Raw genomic sequence first — 13,500 nt, 5'->3', positions numbered from 1 at the left:
TATGCCTATTTTATGGCTTCAATCGTGGCTCATCCAGCCAGACTGTGGAGCCGGAACTATCCATTTTATAATATGGAATGGAAAAACGTTTAAATGATAACATATGTTGAGCTCAATGCATGTCTTAAATCATTTATCATATGGTATGTGGGCACAGGATTTCCTGTTAAAACAGGCAGGGCACAGATCAGCACACACGTGCAAGTCTTTTCATTCTTTCTGTGCCTTGAAAGAGAAGCAAACCTGACTTCCTCCGGACCACCTCTTTTTCCCCTTCTCTCCTTCTGCTCAGCTCAGTCTCCGTGGTTACTAGAATTCAGGGAAGCGAGTTTGGGATTAATAAGTGGGTGTTGAGGAAATTGGTAACACATGGGGCTGTACACATGACTCCCCTGATTTTTCTTTAGCCAATCAAATTCCCGCAATCGTGCACTCCGTGTCTGGGGATTTGTGCCGCAGAGTGATTCTCTGTTACTCCCCCCAATAATGGTCAAAATCTGGTGTCTTCCAGACCTCACTGCCTTTGATATGTGTATAGCCATCAGCACACTTAACCCCCCCCCCCATCACACACAGACACATATATACAATGAACATATTCCAGCCCTATTAAGGACTTGGAATGCATAGACTTATTCAGAAAGGCTGAATATGGGAAGTTGCGATAGTCTTTTCTTCTCTATTGTGTATATACGAGTGAAACAGCTTCTCAAACAAAACAAAAAAGTGGGGCGAGGACTTGATTTTGTCCTTTAGGAATTGATTAGATGGTTGTGGCTTGCTATTGGTCAATCTCATGTGAGTGACAGGTTGTTCCACCCTCGTGTAAACAAGTCATCAGAGAAGAGTAGAGATGAGTCAAGTCACCTTTATTTATATAGCGCTTTATACAATACAGATTGTTTCAAAGCAGCGTTACAGTGATAACAGGAAAATGATGCATTTCGGCTGTTGTTCAGCTGAAGTCAGTTTAGTGTTGATTCAGTTCCATTGTAAAAATCATAAATTATTAAATTATATCTATAAGTCTATAAAGCCATTTAAAGGCCAAAAAATGTCATTGCTCACTTCTGTTCTCATACAACAGCGTCAGTACAGTCAGAACAATAATATTTTTTTTATATTAAGTGTCCTAAGCATTAAGTGTCCTAATATTAAGTAACTAAGCAAGCCAGAGGCGACAGTGGCAAGGAACCCAAACTCTATCAGGTGACAGAATGGAGGGGAAAAAAAGAAACCAGGGAGAAACCAGGCTCAGTCGGGCCAATTCTCCTCTGGCCAACATGGTGTGATTATGATTCATCACAAGTCAGAATTCAGATCGGGATCAATAGCATTAAAATATTCATCCAGATTGCATATGTTGCTGCAAGAGGGAGGGGAAGATGTTTTGATTAAAGATTACGAGGGCACATAAATAAAAATATAAAAATTATGATGTGCATGGATAATTTATTTATAATAAATACTGAAATACTCCATTAAAAAAAAACAAGAATTGTCTATTTTGATTTCATGGGGACTTTAACCATCACATCTGTCTTTTATCCACATCTGACTTTAACCAATGTTTCTGTTTTCCTCCGTTTTAATGCAGTCCCCTCTTGTGGCCCCACAAATGTTTCTGCGTTTGCCACTACCTCCAGCAGCATTCTGGTCCGCTGGTTTGAAGTTCCCGAAACTGATCGGAATGGACTTATCCTGGGCTATAAGGTCTGTGAGATGCCAGTGAAAGAAAAAAAAAAGAAAAAAACATTATTTGAAACAAAGCTGCAAATACGACAACCTGAATACATTTCAGTACATAACTGCATAACACATGACCAAAGCTGTTTTGTTTTTTTCCCCGTACAATGAAAGTGAATGGTGACCACAGCTATTCACTTTAACTTTGATCTATACGTTCTCTTTTACACTCTCAGGTGGCATATAAGGAGAAGGATTCAGACTCTCCACTACAGTTCTGGACGGTGGAAGGAAACGCCAGCCATAGTGTTCAGCTGACCGGACTGGGGAAGTATGTTCTGTACGAGATCCAGGTGCTAGCCTTCACCCGCATCGGAGACGGCCGACCCAGCTCTCCTTCAATCCTGGAGCGAACCCTTGATGATGGTGGGCATGGCAGTACATAACAAATAAATAACTGCCTTGTTATTTACTCAGATGTGTCTGTGTGATAAGACTGTTTTTTTTTTTCCAGTGCCCGGGCCGCCTGTCGTCATTCTGTTCCCTGAAGTACGGACCACCTCGGTCAGACTCATCTGGCAGCCACCTTCCCAGCCTAACGGGATCATACTGGGTACAAGATGTTGTTTGCTTGTTTGTTGTGTGATTCGTGTGCGTGCATTTCATGTTTTTCTTCTGAATGACTTCGTTTTACCATCATGACATTAAACATCCCTGAATACTTTCAATAGTGATGGTTAACAGATCCTTCACATGCAAATGTACATGAACATGTGAAAACAAACAATCACAGATTATCAGGTAAATAGAATTATTTACCCTTACTTACACTACCATTCAGATGTTTTAATGGTATTGAAAGAAGTCTTATGCTCAACAAAACTGCTTTTATTTGATCAAAAATACAGTAAGAATGGTAATATTGTGAAATATTATTACAATTTTACAGATTAAATGTTAATATATTTTAAGATGGAATTTATTTCACCCATTACTTCAGTCTTGAATGTTACATGATCCTTCATAAATATTTCTAATATGCTGATTCGGTGCTCAAGCATTTTTTTATTTTTTTTTTTCATGATCAATGCTGCTTAATATTTTTGCGGAAACTGTGATATAAAAAAAAAATCAGGATTCATTGATGAACACAGTACAAAAGAACAGCATTTATTTGAAACAGAATTATTTTGTAACATTATAAATGTCTTTACTGCCACTTTTGATCAATTTAATGCATCCTTGCTAAGTAAAAAAAGTATTTAGCTAAAGTATTTAGTATTTATTTTATTCTTCTATAATTGCTTTCAGTCTTGAACGACCCCATTGTAAATGAAATCACATTGGTTTTGCCTTTGTTCATTGCTTTGTCTTTCCTCTAATCAAGAAACAAGCCAAATGTGTTACATTCTCTCGATTGCACGCAAGGAAAAGCAGTTTGTCCTGTTCTGATCTCTGTGATGTAATCGGTTCCTTCCCCAGCCTATCAGATCACATACCGCCTGAACTCCACCAATAGCAACACAGCCACGTTTGACGTCTTGAACTCCAGCGCACGGCAGTATACCGTCACCGGACTGAGGCCGGAATCCGTGTACGTGTTCCGTATCAGAGCGCAGACACGCAAGGGATGGGGAGAGGCAGCGGAGGCTTTGGTGGTCACCACAGAGAAAAGAGGTAATGCACCTTATTATCACCCATCATCAATGGAGTAAGACAAGTTCAAACTCAGTGTGACATTAAGCAAGAAATGAATGATCAAAGGCCTTATTTTTCATTTAGAAATTAATAAATAAAAACTAGATACACATTCTGTAATTCATAAGTGGCATCTGTGCTTCCTCTCTCTTGAAAAAGCCCCCAGCCCTATGTGAATGATCTTATTGTCACAGGGTCATGTAATCCGTCACAAATCTAGAGTGTGTGTTTGTGTGTTCATGTCTCTGAACGGAGATGTCTACAGTCCACTGAGGTTGAGTCCAAAACAAATCAATCTCCTCTAGCCAGTCCCGCTTTGGTGTGGTTTGAGACGTCTGGCGGAAGTTTTGCTGCGCTGATTTCCACTCAGGCGAAGGCACATTCCTCTCACAGAGCATCATAATCAGACCTCGGATTATTTATGCAGTGCACTGGTCCAGTGTGGAGATCAGAGGTTTTGACTCATAAAGTGCGCTTATATAATGAAATATGAGAGTCATACATTTTTTATAATCCAATGTATTTTTTAAAATGTTCACTGTGTTCAGCAGGATTATAAGTGTACAGTGAGGCAGAGATAATATTGTATAAGTATAGACACAAAACCCAGTGTTGGCAATGCTACTTTAAAGGTAGTTTCCCATGCTACAAGTTACTCATATTTTAAAGAAGTTATACTGTCAAGTTACTATTTGAAAAAGTAGTTAGCTTCACTAAAATTTCTAACCAAAAAAGTAGCTTAAATTAATGGGCTTCAAAATATTAATCTTAATTAAAACCATTTTCTACTTACTATCGCTACTTTTAGGGTGAGTGGACAAATCTTTCTAAAGACTTTTTTATCAATAAAAATTTGGATACAATTTTGAGATCTATATATTTGTCCCATTTTCATGCATCTAGATTATATGATTCAATTTTACAATTTAATTCTGCTTTCAGGGCACAATAACAATGAAGATCTCAGTTAAAGTTAAATTAAATTAGGTTTTACTTAATGATTTTTGAAAGACTTAAAATTGGTGAATAAATTATTATCATTTACAAGAACCATTCAAATAAATGATTCACATTAAACAAACTGATTCACCAAAAATGTAAATGTTTTGGACGCTCCAACACTATGCATGATAGGAGTGAGTTTGTTTACTGGCTTTGTTTGATTACGTTTTAAGTCTATTTATGGTTGACCTTTGACCCCCAGCTCGGCCCCAGCCCACCAGCCGTCCCACAGTCCCTCAGGAAAACGTACAGGCACGCAGCGTGCTGTTGTCGTGGGAACCAGGCAGCGACGGTTTATCACCGGTCCGGTATTACACAGTTCAGGTCAGAGAGCTGCCCGAGAAGAACTGGACGGTTCATTCGGCGTCTGTTAGCCATGAGTCCAGCTCCTACATCGTAGACAGGTACAAAAGAACATCTGCTGCGAAGTTTTGTGTGATTTGATTTAAAAGTCCTTCATGCATAAAGTCACAGTACTTCACGGCACCGTTTTTCCATAATGAGTGGCGTTACTCATTATGTTAGTCATTGTAACTTTATACTGGCTTTATGCAAAGCATATTCTGATTAGCTTCCTGTGTTTTGACTCGTGTGTGTGATATTTCTCGCAGACTGAAGCCGTTCACGTCCTATCAGTTCAGAGTGAAGGCCACTAATGATATTGGAGACAGTGACTACAGTGAAGAGAGTGAAGCCATCACAACACTACAGGATGGTTAGAACATTTAACCCTTTCCACTTCTCTTGTACTCTTTATCAATGCTTTATTGTGGATGCACACACACACACCTATAGCGAGCAATCTGCTTAGACATTTAAGGCATCAAGGCGGGTTTCCAAGATGCCCAAACTGGTCTTAAGTTGGTCAGTAAGCAGGTCTCTCAGTCTATCCAGCTGACAAGTGACCCAAACCCTTCTTAAACCAGCAACCAGCTTACAGTAGGTTGCTTAAAATAGCCTTTTGTGGTAGTTATGGCCAAAATCAAAGTCAGCATCGCATATGTTCTCTAAACAGTGCAAGGAGTAGAAAATGGCCTACTCATGAATAAATAAAAAGAAAGAAAAATATTGAGAGCATCTCAAACAAATTACTTCAAAACTAAACAGATGCAATTACTGTTTACAAGCAAACACTTAGCAGCGGCACTTGGTTCTTCTGGTAAAGCACACTGGAAAAGATCTGTATTGGATTCGATTTTTATTATATTTGAGGCTAAAAATGACCAACAAATACCTGTTTGTGGGGTGGAAACACCCTGTTTCCTAAAGATGGATAAAAATAGTTCAATATAACTTAAATGGATTATTTCATCCAATATTTATGTGTGCTATGTATCAGTAAGATTTTATTTTATTAACTTTTTTAAAATAAATGAATACATTTATTCATCAAGGATGCATTAAATTGATAAAAAATAACAGTAAAGACTTTTACATTGTTACAAAAACAATGAGCCATTAAACACCATATTCTTCTCTACATGGCTCCGCCTTCCTCTTTTCTCTGAATATATACAGCCGAGTCACTCTGTGTGTGATGTGCATCTCAAGAATTGACCATTATGCTGCACACAGATGCTATTCTACCACAGTGCTGTTTTATAGCCGTTGGTTTATTGTGAAGCCAGGTGATGCTATTGTGTTCCAGCAATGATGTCATTGCTGGAGGCAGTAAAATAAGTGAGGTAATACAGTATCCCTGGTTGCCACGAGACTAAATGTTACCCAAGCAACTCTAGTGAAGAGAGACGGGCCCTTCATAATGCCTGTTTAAAACTCCAACACAACAAATCAGGCTGTAAGACAGGCTTGGCATGTTTAGAAATGCAGTGTTTATGTAGCGTAAGGCATTGTAGCTGATGCGGCAAAACATTCACAATGATGCCAAGTACACAGTTATCTTTCTCTCTCTCTATTTAACTGTATCTCTTGCTCTCTCCAGCTCCAGACGAATCTCCCACAATCCTGACTGTCACGCCACACACCACAACCTCTGTGCTGATTTGCTGGCAGGTAAGGGGGCGGGACTTTACGCTGTGCTTCTCCTTATACATCCGCATCAGCCGTGCTTTTCCATCAACGGTTTGTAATAACAGAGCAGGAGGGCATAGTATGTATCTTAAACACATATTCTCAATGTCACCCCTGAATTACCATTTCAAAGAGGGCTTGTTTTAAAAGCCGCAGGCCTCTGGTTCACGTTTTTATCCATTCAGGTGGAAAAAGGTAAATTAACTGGTTCCTCCACCAGAACCAGTTCATTCACGCTTTATTAGGAGGGGGGATTTCTCAGATTTGATCGTTAAACTTGAACTCAAAATTTGCAGAAGTTTGATCTGACAGAGCAAAAATGTTATCCCTCCGGATATTAGCAACGCACATGTGTTTACACAACCTTCAACCGCAAACACAAATCAAATGGCAAAAGCTTAAAGGCTTAAAAGCTAATCTTTTTTCTGACAATAGCAGAAGGAGAAATGAAACCGAAATGAAAAATCTGGGCCGAAACTGAATATTCTGGATGCACTTGGCCGAAAGCCAAAACCCAAAATGCTTTTTTAAATGATTTATTTCTGATTTTAAATTAACTTTTTTGTATAATTGTATTGTATTTATTGACTTTTTTTTTGTTGTGATAAAAAAAAAAAATGAAATTCAATCATTTTAATCAATTTGAATTAAAAGAATACAAGCAAGATCAGTGAACAAGAGGGTATAGTGTCATTTTACCAGCATTGCCCAGCATGGCTATACCACATAGGGCTATTGCAAACAGAATTTCGGTGAAAATTTCAGTGCATCCCTAATTGCAATTTTGTGAGATGAACAGAGTTCTAGTAGCACAGAAATTCCATACCTCACCATTATTACATACACTGTTGATAATGTGTGGTGACATTCGCTCAGCCTGTCCTGTCGTCCTCAGCCCCCTCCTGAGGAGAAGATTAACGGGATCCTGCTGGGCTTCCGAATCCGATATCGGGAGTTGCTTTATGATCGACTCCGAAGTTTCAGCGTTCACACCATCAGTGGCGCTTCAACCAGCTGGGCAGAACTCACATGTAAGCATAAAACATATACTGTACGATTCCCTTACTAGCGAGATATGGTGAGACATGACCCAAAAATAAAGTATGCAACACAATTACCAATGTTGAAACCTAACCAAGAAAATTGTAAAATCTTTTATATTCATTCATTAATTATTTATTTTTATATTAACGAATGTTTTGATTCACAGCCCAAAACAATAAATGTATTTGAAAAATTAAATACATGAAAAAAAAAGAAATATGATCAATTAATCAAATTCAAAATTAAGTTACATTTTAATAAATCAAAATTAAGAATTAAATATTAGTTAAAAAACCTGCCCGAGTATCATTATAGTAAACCAAGCATAATTAACTATTTAAAAATATTTAAGCTAATTTCTCACTCTTATTATTTTTCTGATCATATCTTCTTCATTAATGTCCTCCACTTTGTCTCCTGCAGCTCCATATAGTTTGCGGAATCTCAGCGAGCCGTCCCTCACTCAGTACGAGCTGGACAGTAAGTCACTTCCTGTTTGTTCTAGCAATCTGTAATATTTTTCCTCCCATAAAACTGATATATGATAGTGCCTAATGCAGCACAAGTCAAGTCTTGCTTAAGAGTTGAGGATATGCAGCCTGGATGTTTAGGCTAGCTGCTATCAGCAGGCCTGTTCTCACCTCACGTCTAGAGTGGTAATGAAGTTAAGAGCCGGGTCTGGTTTCTCTCAGCCGTCAATAATGTCTGCAGGAAGAGCAGTGTGTAAATTGAGTTCAGATAAGGCAAGCAGACTGACTCATCACTTGGACTTGGAGCCGGCATCCTGAGTCAAAGTTAACGAAACAAAAATGGTCCAGAAATTAGAACATCTGATATAAAACAAAACACATTATTTGTCGTTTTTTTGTTATGTTTTTTGAAGTAGATACAATATGTGAAGTGCCAACCATGTATGAAGAAACTGTTATTTGTGTTTTTGTGCACTTTTGTAGATCTTATGAAGCACAAGCGATATGAAATCAGAATGAGTGTGTACAATGCTGTTGGTGAGGGTCCAACTAGCTCACCACAGGAAGTCTTTGTTGGTGAAGCAGGTAAAAACTTGTATTACAGTTATGAAGTCTTTTCTTTGCTGACAAATGAAAAGGAACAGAACTTCACATGACATCAATGTTCCCTCACAGTTCCCACTGCCCCGCCTCAGAATGTGATCATCCAATCAGCGACTGCCACACAATTCGATGTGACGTGGGACCCGCCTCCGCTGGAGACTCAGAATGGAGACATTCAGGGTTATAAGGTCAGACTCTGATGACTAAGTGGAAAATGCTTTTAGTGTGACTTGCATGTGTATATTTCTTAGTTGTTGAATCATGGGTTTTTCTTACTAATGTTGACTATTTATATCACATGGTGGAAACTACACTTTTTGAATAGTTACAAAATTCTAAATTACACCTTGAAAGATTTTCCGAATGATTCAGCTTGATTTTGGCAGTTTTATTGAAAGTGTTTGATTATATCATATTTTAAAATGTACTTATTCGTATTTTTCATAATGGTTTTTCATATTTTCAAGGCCATTTTAAAAAGGTTACAATAATAAATGAGGCAGGGAAAATGTTGTAATGTGACCTTCATATAACAAAAAAGGAAAAGAAAAATGTCTTGGGACATGAAAGTGCTCGGAGTTGTAGAACGCCTAAAATAGACATACAGAACAATAATGAGTGTGACCTATTGTTTTCTTATTCCAGATTTTCTTTTGGGAATATCAACGGAAAAACGAGACTGAGAAACTGCGGACTCTCTTCCTGCCAGAGGGAGGGGTGAAGCTCAAAAATCTAACGGGCTACACCACCTACATGATCAGTGTCGCTGCTTTCAACGCAGCGGGCGATGGGCCACGCAGTCCACCGACCAGAGGAAGAACACAACAAGCTGGTGAGGAAACTTCAAAAAGTTCTGGCCTTACTTGTCTCCTCCAGGACCTTCATGCATATCTCAACAAAAACACTTTGCTAAGCACATAATGTACCAAGTACCGGAAGGCCACTATGGTCTCTGCTAGATAGCCCTCCTTTTTTAGTTATTAAAGTGGTGAGTAATTTTGCCACTTATTTTACAGTAAACACATGGGCAATCAATTAGGAGTTGGGAATGATGGAAACTATTTCAAATGATTTAATTATTTATGTGTCTAAGACCTTCTGGAATGCGAACCGCTGCTGACAACTGGCCAAGAAATATCAAAAACTCAACAAGCTATCATTTGCTTCTAATCAGTAAATCTGCTTTATGCATTTGTTTGTGTGCTTAAAGTTTGGTCTGATGAAGCAGAGTTATTTCTGCCTTATTCAGCTCTTGCGGTTTTCATTCAGCATGCCTGCGAGTTGGCTCACGGCTCAGAGCGTCTGTGGGACACAGTCTCGAGATTGTTCTCTCTTTCTGAAGGAGATACTTCCCCTGGAGTCTAAAAGAAATATGCTTTTCATTGGAGTGCCAAAGAAGTGACCGTTTTTGTCATCTGATATTGTAAAGTTGGCTTCAGTGTCTAAATGAGTAGATTTCAGACTATTTTGTTATATGTAAGCTTTTTTTTTCACCGTCTTTGCTAATAAAATTCTCGAAGGGGAGAGACGAAGAACCAAGTAGTTTAGAATATGGCATGTAAAAATGATTTTTGAAGCAAATGGCATATATCCATATCTCAAAAATGAACGGTGGAACTTAAAGTGGGTTTATTCATTGCTTTTTTATTAAGAAAAAACTATGTGACAAATATAATAAACTTCCCCACTAAGTATAGTCTGATTCTCAAGGGAATGATTCTTATGAACTGGTTCATAATCAGTCAAAGAGATTCACCAGTCATTGGTTTAAATCAGTCTAGCAAATTAGTTTCAATCATCAGAGCTTTTAATGAATTAACACCTAACTTGTTTATACATAGGTATTGTATATTTCACTGCTGTCACTTTAACACTCAGATCTAAAATACACATGCTTAAAATGCATGCAGTTAATGAGCTTACATAATGTTGAAAAATTGTGATGTCACGTGAGCCTGACCACAATAGAGATGATAATCAAAACCAAACAGATGTTTCGGCAGAGTATCCGAGGCACGAGCTGTAAAGGCACAGCACTATTCTGGATAGCGGGGCGGGGAGCAGCAGCTCATTTGCATTTAAAGATACATGGTCGAAAATAGCATGGTTTTGGTTCTACTCAAAAATGTACAACATGGTATAATAAATAATCTGTGGGGTATTTTGAGCTGAAACTTCACAAACACATTCTGTGTCTATTCAGAATTACTTATGAGCAGCAACCTTTTTATTTTGTCTATTTCATTTATGGGTCCCACTTGCCAAAATGTCTAGTAAGGGGTTAAATAATTAAAATGTTGCAAAAAATTACTTTTTTGTATGCCGTTAAGATGTGTGTGTGGTTGAAGTATTATTGAAGTATTATTAAAATTCTTGAGAGCATCGTTTTTCTTTGTAGTTACAACTTCATAGCTTGACAGTTGTTGTTAATATCATGAATTGCTCGGTAACACTTTACAGTAAGGTTCATTAGTTATCTACCTTAGTTAACATAAACTAAAAATGAACAATACTTCTTCAGCATTTATTAACCTCAGTGAATAGTAATTTCAACATTTCCTAATACGTCATTAAAATCAAAGGTTGTATTTGTTAACATTAGTTAATGCACTGTGAACTAACATGAACAAACAATGAACAGCTTTAGTTGTTTGTTCATGTTAGTTCACAGTGCATTAACTAATGTTAACTAATGAACCTTATTGTAAAGTGTAACCAATTGCTCATATAGAAAACATTTTGACTGGCATTAAATGATTTTGGCTCAAGCTGTGGAGCTTAAGTACATAGCAAAGGAAGTAGAATAAATCAGCAAGAGTCTATATTCTCACTAGCTGTGTCTGTCTTCCTCTCTTTCGTCTAAAATGATTTGTCTCTATATTATGTCTGCTCTTTTTCTTTTTTCCCCCAATAGATAGAGACAGGCAAAGGATGACATGTCATTTTTTTCTAGCTGTTTTTTATTCCAAGAAGGATTTAAAGTCTCGATCCCAGGAAAAGGAGAAAGGCAGACGTGTTTAAGCCATTGAGACTGTCTGTCGTGTCTCTCCTGATTAGCAGATGTTTTCTCTTTCAGCTCCCAGCGCTCCCAGTTTCATCCATTTCAGTGAGCTCACCACCACCTCTGTCAACGTGTCGTGGGGCGAGCCTGTCTTCCCTAATGGCATCCTCGAGGGTTACAGACTCATCTACGAGCCCTGCATGCCTGTTGATGGTCAGTGCCTTTAGCTTAAAAGTTCCTTTTTCCAACAACTTACTAGCATTACTAGATAATCATGAGTTTAATTGATATCAGTTAGGAATCAAATAATTGCGTGCGTGCGTGCGTGCGTGTGTGTGTGTGTGTGTGTGTGTGTGTGCGCGTGTGTGTGTGTGTGTGTGTGTGTGTGTGTACAGGGGTGTTGGGCCCTGGAACAATTCCTTCCACAATTGTCCTAACATCAAATTATCAATATTATAATCAGACAGGGTCCACAATTAACATTTGCCACATCTGCCAATGGTGAGTTATTTAAAAAGTTTCTAGCCATTCTTAACTGCCCATGAAATAGTATTTTGCATTATTTTTATTTTCATAATATCTATATTTTTTAATAATTTTGCTATTTTTCCTTGCTTATGACAAACAGCACAGATATTTTTGCAGCATCAATTGTTATTTATATATTATTTACTATTATAGCATTTATTAACATTTTGAAATACCTTTTATTTTTATTTTTATATTTCCAGTTTTCATTTTAATTTAGTTTAAGTTTAGGTGAGTTTAGGTTTTTATTAGTTTTAGTTTAAAAATATTTGAATATATATTTAGCTTCAATTAATTATTATTTCAATTTTAGTTTGAATAATTCTGGTAGTTCAATCTATTTTATTTCAGTCATTTGCCCAGGCAACCTTTCTAATTATCATTTAAACTTTTTAAATAACTTATTCATCATACTTTTTTTTTTCTTTATTTCAATTAACAAGTTTTCATTTTACTTAATAAAAAACTTACAAGATAACCATTGTCTGGTGAAACAGCATCTGTCACAGGTCCTTGATATATATATATATATATATATATATATATATATATATATATATATATATATATATATATATATATATATATATATATATATTCATATTTGTTGCCTTTTAGTGGATTTGTATTATCTTATGGACTTCTGGAGGAAACTTAAGCAGTTCAAGCTAAACTTCTGATGATAAAATATACACTTAGGAAATTTGTTAGAAGACACACAAGTCTTTCATGCTGATCACTTAACGGATAATCTGCTTCACTTGTCAAATACTCATTCTTTAACACTACAAACAAGTTGTTGTGAATAATAAAATTACCAGCCAAATTCTAATTAATCAAAGTCATTTCGCTTGCATTAGGCATTTGATGAGTGTTAATTTTGGACCCTCCAATCAATATTCAGATGCCAACAATATGGTTGAAATGAGATCCACACCCATGAGTGAGTGTGTGTTGAGCTCCTGTTGCCTGAACTAAAAGCAGTGTGTTTGTCTAGAGTCCTCAGTGGCCTGTGTCGACTGTCTTCACTCCCCCTCCCCCCCAGGCGTCAGTAAGATCGTGACGGTGGACGTGAAGGGGAACGCCCCCCTGTGGCTGAAAATCAAAGACCTGGCGGATGGCGTCACGTACAACTTCCGCATTCGTGCCAAAACCTTTACCTATGGTCCAGAGGTGGAGGCCAACATCACCACAGGACCTGGTGAAGGTCTGTATGCTAGAGCCTCTGTGCTATTTCAGCGAAGCAGCTTCAGCTGAGCTCATGTTAACCCTGTTTCTTCTTTGTGATCAGGAGCCCCGGGCCCTCCCGGTGAGCCCTTCATCTCTCGATACGGCTCCGGCCTCACCATCCACTGGGCCAATGGGGATCCCGGACGAGCACCCATCACTCGCTATGTTATTGAGGCCAGACCCTCAGGTGAGATCATTAAAAATACA

General features: G+C 37.8%; 1 protein-coding gene across 9 annotated transcripts in view; it reads left to right on the top strand.

Moving 5' to 3' along the window:
- The window catches only part of sdk2b (sidekick cell adhesion molecule 2b), a 300,705-nt gene that overhangs the window by 270,269 nt on the left and 16,936 nt on the right, over nt 1–13,500 (top strand). For 6 of the 9 annotated variants that reach the window (XM_082151847.1, XM_082151845.1, XM_082151851.1 and 3 more), the window contains exons 26-40: nt 1,598–1,713; nt 1,923–2,112; nt 2,201–2,299; nt 3,169–3,363; nt 4,589–4,790; nt 4,998–5,101; nt 6,329–6,399; nt 7,313–7,448; nt 7,885–7,941; nt 8,415–8,516; nt 8,607–8,722; nt 9,180–9,366; nt 11,611–11,748; nt 13,061–13,270; nt 13,355–13,480. In XM_082151847.1, the coding sequence (XP_082007973.1) occupies nt 1,598–1,713; nt 1,923–2,112; nt 2,201–2,299; nt 3,169–3,363; nt 4,589–4,790; nt 4,998–5,101; nt 6,329–6,399; nt 7,313–7,448; nt 7,885–7,941; nt 8,415–8,516; nt 8,607–8,722; nt 9,180–9,366; nt 11,611–11,748; nt 13,061–13,270; nt 13,355–13,480 (2,049 nt within the window). The remainder of the gene's footprint in view (nt 1–1,597; nt 1,714–1,922; nt 2,113–2,200; nt 2,300–3,168; nt 3,364–4,588; nt 4,791–4,997; nt 5,102–6,328; nt 6,400–7,312; nt 7,449–7,884; nt 7,942–8,414; nt 8,517–8,606; nt 8,723–9,179; nt 9,367–11,610; nt 11,749–13,060; nt 13,271–13,354; nt 13,481–13,500) is intronic. The other 3 variants (XM_082151846.1, XM_082151852.1, XM_082151850.1) reach the window with 1 other exon arrangement.

Source organism: Leuciscus leuciscus (assembly GCF_965113295.1).
Source record: "Leuciscus leuciscus genome assembly, chromosome: 21".
Lineage (NCBI taxonomy): Eukaryota > Metazoa > Chordata > Actinopteri > Cypriniformes > Leuciscidae > Leuciscus > Leuciscus leuciscus.
The sequence above is the reverse complement of the archived record's forward strand: the minus strand, read 5'-3'. Positions and strand labels throughout refer to the sequence as shown.